Source organism: Phytophthora infestans, genomic scaffold (genome assembly GCF_000142945.1).
Source record: "Phytophthora infestans T30-4 supercont1.110 genomic scaffold, whole genome shotgun sequence".
In the NCBI taxonomy this organism is placed as follows: domain Eukaryota; phylum Oomycota; class Peronosporomycetes; order Peronosporales; family Peronosporaceae; genus Phytophthora; species Phytophthora infestans.
Genome location: NW_003303649.1, coordinates 134,971 through 149,245, shown reverse-complemented (window position 1 = coordinate 149,245; position 14,275 = coordinate 134,971). Strand labels below are relative to the sequence as shown.

The window sequence follows — 14,275 nt, the reverse complement described above, 5'->3', positions numbered from 1 at the left end:
ACCAATGGCCCCAAGATCTCGGTCTACAATGCGTTTACAAGCATAACAGTGGTCTTAAATACGGCAAGATCGCAACGCAGCTAAACATACCCAAGGCTTCTGTTGCAAAAATCATAAGATACTATAAGAAGCATGGCCACGCGCTTGTATCTCAGAGGTCTGGTCGACCAAGAATGACAGACGTACGTCAAGATCGTAGCATCGTTCGCGAGGTAGAAGAAAATCGCTCCATCATTGCCTCAAGACTGGCAGCCCAGGCCGGGACAGAGATCGGTAAGTCTTTTTCACGCAGTACAATCCGCGAAAGAATCCGTGAGACTGGTCTTCACGGGCGTTCCACCCGCTAAGCATCGCAAGCAGCGCTTAGCCTACGCGAAAAAGTACGAGACGATGACCGAGGTCGACTGGGAGGAAGTCCTGTTTACTGACGAGGCCATGGTTGAGATACACGGCACCACAGGCCGGGTTTCTGTGTGGCGTAGAACGCACGAAGCGTTTGCTCCAGCCTACGATTAAGCTGCCAGTCTTTAATGATATGGAGCTCCATTTGCGGTAGCGGAGTCGGTCTACTCCACATTTGCGAAGCGTCTGTGAATGGTGAATATTACCGCAAGATTTTGGTAAACGAGGTACCATTCACCACGGCTCTGAACGGCTTTGCCAGATTAAAACCTGTTTGTACAGGATAATGCACCTGCGCACACCGCCAAGAAGAACGAAAAGGGTGCTGCGTGATCTGATTTTGAAGGCCCTTACGCACCCTACTCAAAGTCCAGACCTGAATCCGATCGAGAATATCTGGGCTATCATGAAGTGGGAGTTTAACAAGACTCCTGCGACGTCCCTCGAAGATTTAAAGCAGAAGTTGCCCAAGATTTGTAATCAGATTCACGATGACGTCATGAAGAGAGCCGTACGCTTCAAACCCAAGCGCCTCGATGCCGTCAAGCAAGCCAAGGGCTGCCACACTAAGTACTAGTGGAAGACGTTGAAGTTGAAGTCAAATCACTTGATGTTTGTGTTGGATATGGTTCACATCAGGGGGTGTCTTCAGTTTTCGCCACTTATGTTTTCAATTAATCCTGCTCTACCAATAAAAGCTTTAACGATGCACCTCAGGCACATTGCTCCTAAAGGCCCTACATCGGGCTTTTGAACAAGCCAAGTTTCGCGCCAAACGGATGCCTATAGCTCCCACAGGCGTCAAGAGTCTGTAAGAACAGGAGGGGTGACCTGACTTCCTACACCCGCTGTAGTATGCCAATACAACTGTATTGGCATCAAAATTTGATGCTACAGAAGAAGAATACAGCTTGTATTCTTGTATCGAAATGCTCGGTCACAGGTGATCAAAAGTGCGCTCTCAGAGTCTGGGCCACAGCGGGAACGATCTCGTGTATCATATTAAACTTATCGAAACCTGCACGATTTCTATTGACGTTGACTCAATTGGCATGTTAGTATTTAAAGCCTGTATAGAGTAGGTAGCAATCTAGATACTGAGTGGCCGATTATAACAGTGCCTGTACCGCCATTGGCTCTTGGCAGAGACTATTGACACAAGAGGAGGAATGGGTGTCATGAGACTGAAAATCTCCAAAAGCGGAGGACTGGGCATGAATTCTATCACCCTCCTAATGTCGCGAGTCGCCCTGGAACGGGGCGCTTGCGCTAATTAACGGTAGCGAGCTCTAGACGTGCGGGACAAAAAGAAGGAATCCAAGTCGACACAAGTAGCAATATAAGTAATATAACGCCAAATGGATTAAGTCAACTCGGGTTTTCAGGAAAAATTCACGACTGACAAAACTCACCTCGCCCACAATGTCACTCTTACCGTATCCTTACTCAGTCGAACCACACGTCAGCACGACCTTGGGTACACTGTTGCCGTTGACGTCCCTTCCTTCGCTTCACTGTCCTTCGCATACGCTGCAGTATTGCCGTAGTCCGTCTTAGGGACCTTGTCCATCGCTGTGACGACAGGGTGTACCTTGGCCTTAGATGCACCTTTGACGGTGTACTCAGCTGGCAGTGTTGCTCCCTCTTCACATTTCACGTCGATGCGACGGGGTCAGGCACAAACCCGGGCAGCGAAATTCGACAACGTCAGAGCTGATTCAGGCGACCCGACGGCCGCTCATCCTCTTGCCGTGCGGCTTCAAGTGGCTGGACGTAGGTCACTCCAGACGGGGAGCGGGAACCGTTCCCATGACGGTTGCCACCATTCTCACTCGCGACATCCTCCCCGATTGAATCTCGACGCCATCGTCGAGCCCGTCTACCAATGCCTTCCTTCTCCGAATCCCTCATCTTGGCTCGCAAAGTGCGTCGTTCCGCCTGTATTCCACTCAGTCTGCGTACTTGTTGTCGAGGTGTCTCCACAGAACCTTCATCCGCTCGCCAAAATGCCTCGCTGAGACGGTCGTCTTGCTCTCGTTCCTCCATGTCACGGATCCAACCGTCGTAGCGGTCCTGGGCCACAGCAATCGGCGAGCGTTCTTCCGACGTATATTCATACCAACGCCACAGATGGCTAACCACGCCTAGCACCAGGACGCATCCGTCGAGTACCACTGTACGACGACCTCACCAAACTCCACGACGCCCTCATTACCCGAAACTCGTAATTCGTCGTCACCGTTAAGACCGCTACCCCAGGCCACCCTAGACAAACTCCCTCGACGACCTCGTACAGGAACAACACACCGTAAAAAGTAGCGTAGACGATCAGCGTCACCACGGTCCACTAGACACGCACAACGAGCCAGGTACGAGCTCACGTTCTTTAAAGCTCAACACCGGAACAGTACCAATACGTCACGGTTGTCTTCCACGCCAACGTCACCACCTCAGGTAAGAACACGCACCAATACGCATGCAAGGCGTCCAACCACTTGTACAGTAGACTTCCTAGACCGTGTAAGTTTTCTTTTCTAGTAGCAAGCGCCACCATAGGAGTAGCCAGCACGGCTTCATAGGTCTTCCACCATTTCGTCTTCCAGAGCTGGTCTTCTACGGCAGGGCTGCGCACATAGCTGCTAGCGCGTAATACAAAGTCTTAACATCTTAGTCGTCGAAGAAGTCAGGGATGACCCCAACGGACGAAGACCAGCTCCGCTCTCGCCTTGACGACAAAGACAGGGAGGAAGACGACGCCACCCCTCTTCACTTCATGATCCAGTTCTGGAGCCGCCTCCGAGCCGTTCTGGCTGCCAACAGCCACTCCGTTGGGCTCGACGCCCTCGACAGACTGGTCCTCCGGCTTCTCGCTGACGACACTTCGCAGTCCCCGTTGAAGCGCGTTGTCGTCATCCTGCCCTCTCCAGAAAGCATGTCCGCCGTCCAGGTCCGAGAGAACTCAGTCTTCCACCCACGTCCCCAAGCGATCCAGCTCACGTACGCCACTCAACTCAACTCCAGCCAAGTAGCAGCGCACGACCAAGAAGGCAAGCGCCAAGCCTCCCTTCTCGTTCGATCTCCCCACCGGAGTAGACGCCACCATCGAGCGCGACCTGAAGCGCCTCGTGAAGATCTCGGAGGGGCAGGGTATAACGCCGCCACGCATGGCCTTCCCGTAGAAGGGATACCGCGTCTGGTATCCACCATCCCGAGCTTTACCGGAAGCACTGGTGCTTCTGGATGCGTTTTCGTCTCTTGCTCCTACTCATCGCGATGTACCCTCCGACGGACAACGCTGCAGCTCGTCGCAAGTTGAAGGCAAGCGCGCTCCGAGCTGGCCTGCAGTTGTTAAGCGCCTTCTTCGAAGAGGGTGGGCTACTACGAGATGTTGGCTGCGTTCGAAGACACCGTCTACGACAATCTCATGTGGATCGGAGGCAGGGCCGCCAAGCACGCTAGCGGAACCAACGACAAATTCAAATCTCCCACTCAAGAAGACGTCGGTGTCCTGTTTAACCGCCGTCGGGGCGACTAAGTCATCGCCAACACCCTCGATCCTTTCGAGGTGGATAGCAGCGGCTACCGTTCCATACCCGAACTTCTCGAGAAGAGTCAAGCAATTGACCCTTCGCGCCTCAAGAACATGCGACGTTAGGACAAGGCCCTGGCTCGCATCGCTCTGGACGTCTCCGGCAGCAACCCTCTGAAAGATAGCTGGGTCGGCAACCGCAACCGTGGCCCGTGGAAGAAGATCCTCTCTGACCGTTCTCTTCGAGTGACTCAGGTCGAAGTCGCCAAGCTACTGACTGCAGCCAAACCCGTCATAGTGCTCAACGGTCGACCGTTCCAGGCGTCCGAACAAGGGAAAGACGATTCCGACTTCAAAGAAAACGGAGAGTTCACCGCCCTGAAAGCGTCCCCGCCCGTCAAGTATCAACCTCCAAGCTCTCCCAACAAGCATTTAGCGTACTACATGGGTCTCTCAGCCAACGAAGAGGACCACCCAGGCAACGACCATGACGACGAAGACAAGTACAAGGCCCAAGAAGACACGAACGATGACGCCCACGACCAAGATAAAGAGGAAGACAATGAAGAGGCCGCTGAAAATCTAATTTCCACCGCTAACGGAGCGGCGTCCGGCGTAGGCGACAAGTCGAGCCCTTTCTCCAAACCGTCGTCGACTTCTCCCGAATCCCAAACTCCCAAGTGACAAGGTTACCATTTTTGAGTGGAGCGATCCCAGGTTTCTTCTCTTCGCTCTCGTGAGCCCGATCATTCCGTTCGTAGCCAAAACAATTATTTCTCACCAATCCCCACCACCATCCTATTTCCTAGCTCCGTTTATTCTCGACAGAGTAACCGTTCTTTGCTGACTCAAAAATTTCACCACTCCACTTATACCATAAGTAACACGTCCTCATTGACGTTTTTGCGTCGACCAACCAAACACTTCTTCGCAACTCAGGCAAACACCTCTTCTTCTTTTCGGCATCTTCATAAGCCATCACTAACCGGGCATAAGCCGGCATCAAAACCGTTCTTTGTAGCCAGAAGGTCTCGTTGTTGGCAGTTAGAACCAAGTATTCCACAGTTCGGTTCACAATCCGTTTAGCCACCACTTCCAGTAAAGGCGTTTGGACTTCCGCTAAGACCGTGTCTTCTCGATCAACTGTTAACCGTTCCACGAAGCTCGAAGGCGGGAGGTCGGATTCATCTAGGGGCCTATTACTACTTCCTTCTTCGGTCTCTTCAGCGCCAGGCGGTACCTCATCCAGGAACGGTCGAGTCCATTTACCTCGGTAATTTTTGAGTCTGCTCACATTCACGGTCACCAGCTTCGGGATGAGCGGGGATCGCAGCCTTGCAAGCGTTCTCCCCGACTTTTCTAGAGACTCGGTAAGGTCCGTACCACGAGAAAGCGATCTTCTTCGTCCTCGTTTCACCTCTCCTAGCCCTGAAAATCCGGTACATCCAAACGGGATCTCCGACTTCGTAGGTCGCCTCCACTTGATCCTCCAATCGCCTAGCGTGCCTGTCTTCAGTCGTCAAAAGCTGACGCTCCACTAAGTGGCGAAAATCACGTATCGAACGGTACAGTTCGCTTCTATACTGAGCCACTTTGCTACTCTTCCTCTTTGTTTCGAGGTTCAGGAAAACCATGTCGAGTGGTAACGTGGGGTCCCGTACGTACAAGGTGAAGAATGGGAAGCTTCAAGCGCTTCATGATAGGCGGTACGGTAGGCAAGCAACACCCGTGGCAGGTAGACATCCCAATCGCTCTGAGCCTCACTCACGAGCATCCTCAGCATCTATATGAGAGTACCGTTGAACCGTTCCACAAGCCCTTGGGTTTGTGGATGGCACGCAGAACTGTACCGTTTCTTGATATCGAGCGTATGGTAAAACGACTAAGCCACTTTCGACGTGAAGCTCGAATCGTTGTCGCTCAACAACCGAGACGAAAGCCCGTGTCGAGCGACGCCGCCATTCATCATTACACCCACAGCAGTCATAGTGACTAGCCGTTTCGACGCGAACGCCTCGGCTCACCTTGTAAAGTAGTCGACGAGCACCAGAATATAACGGTTTCCACCTTCCATCACGGGTAACGTATCGATAGCATCCACGACTAGTAAGTCGAACGGTCCTCTCAGTTCAACCACCGGCATCCCTTGCATTACTCCCGCGCTCCACGGTTGAGAACCTTTCCCACTGCCACACGTGTTGCATTCTATCGAAACCACGGTCACATCCTTACGCCAGCCAAGCCAGTACGCGACTCCTTTAACCTTTTCCGTCGTTTTAGGCAATCCCAAATGAGACGACATGGTATCCTCGTGATGGTAGTGAAGGATGGTCGCCACATAAGAACGAGGTACCGCTAGCACCGTAATTGTACAAGCCCGTCCGACTCGCGCTGGTAAGTTGACAAACCGACGCAACGGACCGGCCTGCACCACATACCGAGAAGACATCCGTACTACGCTGGTAGGAAAGGTTCCAACGGAAGAGCGCAATCCAACTGGAACGCCACTAGCGCTTTCATCCACGACACAGCCTTCTGTTCATCCTTGAACTGCTCCACGCCAAAGTGAAAACTTTCGGTAGGAGAGTCAGGAACCCCTTCAGCAGATTCGCTCTCCTTCTCTTCGGCGTCCGTTCCCGTTATAGGATTCTCCGGTTCCGTCTCTAGCTCAGGCTCAGCGGGACTTTCGACCGGTTCTTCGACTGAGCCCCGTCTAAGTTCTCTTTGTAGCGGGGTTACATGGTGTGAAGCATACAGATGTACGGAGTACTCGGAGAGTTAGCAAACGCTCAGTACATAAGTTTGAGAGCTAACAAGGTCTCTCAGTACGTTCGTTGAAAGCCACACATAATAAATCGATAAGATTTAGCTATATTAGATAGTTAAACAGATACATTTTCCACTAGGTGGCTTGGCCGCGACAATAATAAATAAACACTTCTGGTTTTGAGAACGATTCCAGCCTGGCGATGACCGCCTCTGGACCTTGCGACGCAAGATGAGCTACGCCCTCCGGGCCAAGCAAGGTCATAAGCTTAGTAAGCGCGGCCTGGTGCGCCGGAGGCAAATTCGCGCACCCGGGGTGTTCCATCCTCGCAGATGGTATAGTCAATCGACTCAGGATCGGGACCAACTAAACGTGCTGCTAAGTGCAGCGAGGCTGTCGTAGCTTTAGCGTCAGAGGAAGACGTTCGACTCAAAGAGTCAAGAATACTAAGTTCCTTATCCAAAGGAGCTTACAGCCCACGACCAGGGCTCAAAGCTAATACCTAAACTTTATGCTTCAAGCTACGACAACGCGTTCTTGGAGCACGTCCATAAAAGATGAGCGCCGCAACGGCGGCGGCGTCGACAACGCGTGTCGAGTCTATGAGACTGAAACCGCGCCTGGTGAGCGTAAAACCTTCGAGGTGAAGGATAGAGAAAATCTCCTTCTCTGGACCCGTGAGGTCGAGATGGCCACGGAATCGGCCCTGCTTCAGGCTGCGCATCAACACGTGGCGCTAGCTATCTCCGGGCTTGGGGGTCGCGCTCGCGGGTGGACACTAACGTGCGTCACGTTTGTTGACGCTGCATTTCCCACTTGGAATCAGCTGAAGCAACAGCTTTCGCGCGTGTTCGCGCCGCTTAATCAGGCTTACTGTATTCGGTCGAAGGTCCTTGCTACCCGGTAGGGTAAGAAGGAGTTATTCGACTATGTCCAAGCGTTGAGAACTCTTATCGTCGGAATGGCGGCGGGTCCTATTCCGGAACTGGTCATTGTGATCGTGTTCATGGAGGGACTTCGTGTGAGCGCAGCGCGAAAGGAAGTATTCCGTGTACACCCTAACTCTTTCGAAGAGGCGGTAGATGTGGTATTGAATGCCGAACACAACTTCCGGTCGACTTGACCTGGTTATAGTGGTGGTAGCGCAAGCTCTTCGAGCGGTCCGGAGCCGATGGACCTCAGCTATGCCGAAGACGAAAAAACGGAACTTCTTGCTGCGGAGCAGCGCGCCGGCATTTGCCGAGGCTTTGTGTTCAATAGCCTAAGCACTTGAGGACCTATTTCCCTCTGCGCAAGAAGAGCGAGGCTTCGGCGAGCCAACTCTCCGGGTCATCGTCGGGAAACGGCAACTCCCAGTAAGCCTCCCCGCGGAAGAGCTGAGTTCTGTTGTGCGCGAGGCGGTAGAGAGCAGCGGAACTCAGCCCCGAACAGGGCTGAGCTCTCTCACAAGAAGATGGAGTGCAAGCCGGGCTTGCTGGTCGTTCAATCGAGCGTGAAGGGCTTCGCGAAGCCACGGAGAGTCTTGATTGACTCAGGAGTCTCGGGCAACTACGCCCGTCGCTCCACGTGGAAGGGAGTCAGCTGTATGCTGGAACGCTGGGGGTGCCAACGAGAGATACGGTCTCTGCCCGTCTCGCGACGGGGACATTGGTCACTGTGTCGAAGGTCTCTGTCGACCTTGGTGTGAAATCCGAGAACATCGATAGCGTGGAACGCTGTTTGGTCTTAGACCTGGATGCGAGGTATGGCCTCATCCTTGGCATGGCATGGCTGGAGCGCCATGAGCCAAGGATCGGCTGGAGGTCGAAAATGCTGGGTACGTCGCTCCCTGCTCCTAGAGGAGCTTTGGTGAGTCATGAACCCATCTCTGATAGGAAGCAGAAGCAGTTTTGGTGCGAGCACGAAGCCGAAGCGGCCGTAGTGCTGGACATTGGTATGTCAGAAATAGTTAGCACCGAGATTGCTGTTTGCCCTGAGGGCTTACGTGGTGCGGCACGTTATCCGCTGAGCGGTGCAGGTCAGGGCAATGACCAATTGCAGGGTCATGGTGAGGACGAACGCGGAGTGGCGCGTAATCCACTGAGTGGTACGTATCTGGTCGATGTCCTATCGCTGCGTGGACCGAGGGCCGCGGTCGACGGCGAGTCGTGGCATCGTGGGTGCGGCCCAGGAGATGCAGGTGATGTGACACCTAGTTCACTGTGTGTAGGTCAAAGGTCCTCTTAGTTCTCAGCCAAGTGTCGCTGTCTTCTCTTCGAGGAGTGATGGTGCTGCAGCACTCGGTGGTGGTGATGAAGATGTTGCCACACCATCCTTATCCGGCCGGGCGCGGTCGCGGAAGGAGAGGAGTTGAAGACGGAGGGCGTCTGTGACGACTTCGACCCCGGACGAGGTGTCCGACGTGACGAGAGATGAGGCTTCATGTGATTGCTGTGAGCAGCTGTACACACTCGTCAATGGTGTGACAGGGGAGGTTGACGGCGACATCGGCCTTGCCACTCTGCCCGCTGTAGATGCTCTGCTAGAGCTGGGCGAGATGTCCATTGCCGAGGTTGTTGAAGCCTCGAAGGCAGGCGAGCTAACCGAGGTGGTCGTGCTGGGTCTGAGGAGAAGTTGAACCCCTCATCCGTCGTGGACAACGCGGTCCTAGAAGATACCAAGAGGTCGCTGAGAGCAAAAAGGGGATCAGCGATCCTAAACGTTCCTTCGCATCCCTCCAACCCTGTGGTGAAGAAATATGGAGACGTTGTCTCGAAAGACCCACCGACGGGCTTGCCTCCGGATCGAGGCGTGTCTCATGAGACTGACCTGGTTCCTGGAGCCAAATACTGCGTGACAAGGCAATGGCCTTTGTCAAGAGAGCTGTGTGACGTCATCGACGCATTTTTCCGTGCAAAGCACGAGGCAGGAAATGATGTGTGAGCGTAAGTCTCCGCACTCGACACCCACGTTCTGTGTTAAAAAGCCGAACGGCAAGTGGCGCATTGCTCATGATTTCAACAAGCTAAATGCGGCCACCATCCCGGCACAAACGCCGATTCCTCATAAGGATGCTCTGCAGAACAACATGGTAGGCTGTACGTTGTACGGCGCACTCGGTTTGGTTTATGGATACTACCAATTGCTCATGAGAGCGATCGACATTCCGCTGACAGCGGTGAGTACTCCGAGCGGTATTCATTGGGAGTGGCTGGCCATGACCCAAGGGCTGTCGAACGCACCAGAACGTTCAAAGGGCTTGTGGCGCAGTTGTTGAGGCCCCACCAAGCGTACGCACAGACGTAATTTGACGATATATTCGTCCATAGTCGTGCTGAGCACGGAAGGTCAGACGTTGAGAGCCACATTGATATTTGCGAGGGGGGCTCGAGTGCATGCGCACTAATAAGTTGTATGCCAGCTTGGACAAGTGCGTCTTTGGCGCGGAGGAGATACCTTTCCTCGGGTGCTTCATTGGGAAGCGTGACTTACGGGCCGATCCTGCCAAAGCCAAGGCCATCGTGGACTGACCGGCTCCCAAGAGCCAAAACGACTTACGCAAGCGGCTAGGCTTAGCCAACTACTTGCACAAGTACAGGCGGAGATTGTAGCGGGCCAGGTATTTACTCCGTTACTTGCTTACACAATAGTGTTGAGCAAGCTCGCAATAGGACGACTGAGTATTAGGTTTAAGGAAAAATCAACTCTGACTTTATTTTAGGACCAAGGCCACAGCCCTGGCCACTCATATACACGTCATAGTCCAATTGGCTAATAATGGGTCTGGCTCCCCATATATCAGCCAATGGCATGACAGCATTTCAGCACACGCTAGTCGTGTGCTGATGTACCTACTTATGGAACGAAAACTACCTACTTATATAATGGAGGGGCCCATTACAGAGATGGCTCGGCCATTATCAGATCCTCTTAAGAAGGATGCACCATGGTGCTGGAGCGTCGAGCACGACGAAACCTTTGAGGCTGTGATGGAGAGCCTCCTCCAGGCTCCGATCCTTGCGCTACCGGACCTGGCTCGTCTGTTTAGCGTTGTCTGTGAAGCCTCCAATTTGGCAATCGGCTGTGCTCTACTACAAGCAGACGCCGAAGGGCGTGAACCCGTGATTGTGTCTGAGTCTCGCAAGCTCAAAGCTGCAGAGAAGAACTATCCTGCTCCTGTCAAAGAGCTAATTGCAATGAAGTATGCTCTAGTCAAGTTCAGGGCACACCTACTAGGCTCTAAGCCTTTTGTGATCTTTACTGATCACGCGTCGCTACGCACTGCAACACAGTCGCCTCATCTCTCTCCGAGAATGGCAAGATGGCTGCCGAGTACAACTTCGAGGTAAGTACAAGCCGGGGCGACTTAATGGGGTGGCCGATGCGCTCTCGCGCAGGCCGGAGTATGCGTTAGCTCATGTCACGACAGTGACGTCGTCAGTGCCTGACTCGGTACGCGGAGCGTATGCACAGGTCGACATGTGCGTAGCGCTGTTACGGGCTCTTGGGAGAGAAGAGCTTAAGGACTCTGACAAGGAATTGTCTAGGTGCTTACGCGCGAGGCTGCATCGATATTCGATCGATGGCGGCCTGCTGCACTACAGCACCGACGCTGAGTATAACACTCGTGTAGGCGTTCCTCGTGATGAGAATATGAAGTATCGAATCCTCTATGAGGTTCATGATACGCCCGTGGGCGGGCACTTCGGTCGGGAGAAGACCTATGGCTCGGTGAGCTCGATGGACTGGTGACCCAAGATGTATAAGTGGGACGGCAGCAATGTACGCACGTGTGAGACGTGCCAACGGACGAAGTCCGCGCCAAGCACGGCAGCGACGTTGGCGAGTTTGCCTGTTCCCAAGGGATGTTGGCAGTCCATGAGTATGGACTTTGTGTTTGCCTTCCCAAGATTAAGGCGGGAATCACGGGTATTGTGGTCTTTGTAGACCGATTGAGCAAGATGGCGCATTTAGCGGTGGTGCCGGACACTATAGATGGTGAAGGTACAGCTTTGCTGTTTTTAGACCGAGTATTTCGCCAACATGGCTTGTCCGAGGCAATTGTTTCGGATCGAGACCCGCGCGTGACCGCGAAGTTCTGGACGTCCCTATTTAGAGTGCTCGGAACTCGTTTGGACATATCCAAAGCGGGCCATCCGCAACCTAACGCGTGAATCGTGTTGTGGAGGATATCCTCCGAAGTGTTTGCGCTGGGGCGCCAAAACGCTGGATCCAGATGCTCCCTCTCGTTGATTTCGCATTAAATAATGCAGTGCACGTGTCGACAGGCTACATTCCGTTCTATGTGAGCGGCTTGGTGAACCCTCGCGTCCCACTGACGCCGCCACGCAGTGGCTAAGGGCTTGATGGGGAAGGGATAGCCGATCGACTAGCTGAGGTCAGCCCTGTTGCGGCTCGCAAGCACGTCGATGACTTTGGCCACTTGAAACTGAGCGTAATGCGTCGAATACGCGATACCATGGCAGAAAGTCAGGACACGCAGAAGGACCATGCAGATGCCAAGGGCAGAAGCAAGATTGAGAGGTTTGAGGTCGGTGACCAAGTTTTATTAAAGCGTCCTGATAGACGCATAGTTGTTTTGAAACAACTTGCTCGATGAGCATGATCCAAATGTGAATGCGCTGTAGCAGCGAAAGTGGTGTGTTCCGGACGGGGATCCAACCACTGGCCTTTGGATTTAGATCCACCATTGAGCTATGACGCCCGTATGTTTGTCCGAGTATGGACTACGCATGGTATGAGAGGGCTGCGCCCGGGTGGAATCGAACAGCCTACCTGTGGGTTCCGACGCCAACGCTCGGCCACTGAGCTAAAAGGGTGTTACCCTTAAGCTTGTCCATTCTAGGACAACAGTTCATGGAACGAAAGGACAGTGCCCTGGTGGGTTCGAACCACCGACATGTGGCTCTCAAAGCCAACGCTCAACCATTGAGCTGAAAGGATGTTGCCCTTAAACTTGTCCAAGCGTGGGCAATCGTTCATGAAACGAGAGGGGACGCCCTGGTGGGATCGAGCTACCGACCTATCGCTTGTGAAGCGAGAGTTCAACCGCTGAGCTGTTGGCGACGTCTCGGACGAGTCAAAAGACTAGCTCTAAGCGGTTTGCAGCTCTTGCAGTAGGCGTGGGGAGCTAGCCTAGCTCTGGGGCCGCTTGAGAACAAGATGCGTGGCGCGCTTGGAGCATTGGGCCGTGGGCTGACGACGCTAAATTGGGTATCAACGATGCGTAGGCCCAGCCGGTTTCAAGTGGAAGATGAAAAAGTGTCACTGGGGCCGTAGCCAAGTCGCTTTCCTGGGGCACATAGTGACACCTACCGGGATCTCACCTAATTCGAAGAAGGACAAGGCCGTGATGAGCGTGAAGCGCCCACCAGATCTACATGCGATCCGCTCGTTCTTGAGACTGACGAGCTGTTTCTGTCGCTACATTCCGGGATACGCCTCGATTTCGGCGCCCCTGGATTTTTAGTCCTGTAAACCGTACTACGAGCGCGACGTTGGCATGGAGCGTCATGAAGTTGTCCAATTTGCAGTTTAAAGTGCATCACAAGCCAGGGATGACGATGAGGCATGTAGACGGGCTGTGTCACCTGGAAGCGGAACAAGTGAACGCGTAGTGCATGGCCGACCTGCTAAACCCGACGAAGAGTGCAGCGGGGCTGCCGTAGCCTTAGCATCAGAGGAAGACGTTCGACTCACAGAGTCACATATACTAAGTTCCGTATTCAAAGGAGCTTACAGCCATGACCAGGGCTCAAAGACATTACCTTAACTTTTATGCGTCAAAACCAGAAGTGTTTTATTAACAATTATTGCGACCAAGCCGTCTAGGGGTAAATGTATCTCTTTAACTATCTAGCATAGTTAAACCTAATCAAATGCATAACGTGTGGCTTTCGGCCAACGTACTGAGAGACCTTGTTAACTCTCCAACTTATGTACTGAGAGTTTGTTAACTCTTCGGGTATTTCGTACCCCTGTGTGTTCCACACTATGTAACCCCGTTACACTCTCCCCCACTAAGATGAGAACATTCCGTTCTTGAAACTTCTTCAGTGAGGACACGTCTTGTTCAGACGGCGGAGGTTACCACACAGCGTTGTACAGCTCCGCGAGCTCACAAACCATATATTTGCCAGCGCCACGACGCATTAAAAGGCATATCATAGCTTTCTCTGCTACTTCTAGAGCTTGAATGCGTAACATAGTTGCAGTAACATGCACCCCTTCATCCCTCAAATCATTTATCCAGCGTATGAAACAAAGCTTCTTATCTTTTGGCAGCACCATGTCTCACCCTTAGCTCGTGACATTTTCTTGTTGATAGAAATTACTGATTGTTCGCTTGATGTCCTTACCCCTTGTTAGATGGTCGAGGACCTCTAGTTGTGCGCCGCTGTGAAGGATACGGCCTCGGTCTCCTGGAAGTCGTGGTCGCCCTTTTGGACAGCGGCGTTGCGTAGGAGCCATAATGAACAGACAGAAAGGCAGTTCGTACGACTGAATGCAATAACTAAGGATTCCCGTTCGGCACCTGATTGGCTGAAGCCCTCCTGAAAGTCATAGCAAATACAATG

At 53.0% G+C, this 14,275-nt stretch overlaps 2 protein-coding genes and 1 pseudogene across 3 annotated transcripts; all 3 read right to left on the bottom strand.

Moving 5' to 3' along the window:
* Positions 1-2,109: 2,109 nt before the first annotated feature.
* PITG_19848 (uncharacterized protein) lies at positions 2,110-2,448 on the bottom strand (the record flags this gene model as incomplete). The annotated part of the gene is made up of 1 exon (XM_002896013.1): positions 2,110-2,448. One exon carries the CDS (start codon positions 2,446-2,448, stop codon positions 2,110-2,112), a length of 339 nt encoding a protein of 112 aa, XP_002896059.1.
* Positions 2,449-3,085: 637 nt separating this feature from the next.
* Positions 3,086-3,505, bottom strand: PITG_19847 (uncharacterized protein; the record flags this gene model as incomplete). The annotated part of the gene is made up of 2 exons (XM_002896012.1): positions 3,086-3,323; positions 3,378-3,505. The coding sequence occupies 2 exons, from the start codon at positions 3,503-3,505 to the stop codon at positions 3,086-3,088; spliced, it is 366 nt and encodes a 121-aa protein (XP_002896058.1).
* An 8,940-nt stretch (positions 3,506-12,445) lies between these two features.
* Positions 12,446-12,517, bottom strand: PITG_30603 (annotated as a pseudogene). Its single transcript has one exon. The product of its transcript is annotated as a tRNA-OTHER (tRNA).
* Positions 12,518-14,275: the final 1,758 nt, after the last annotated feature.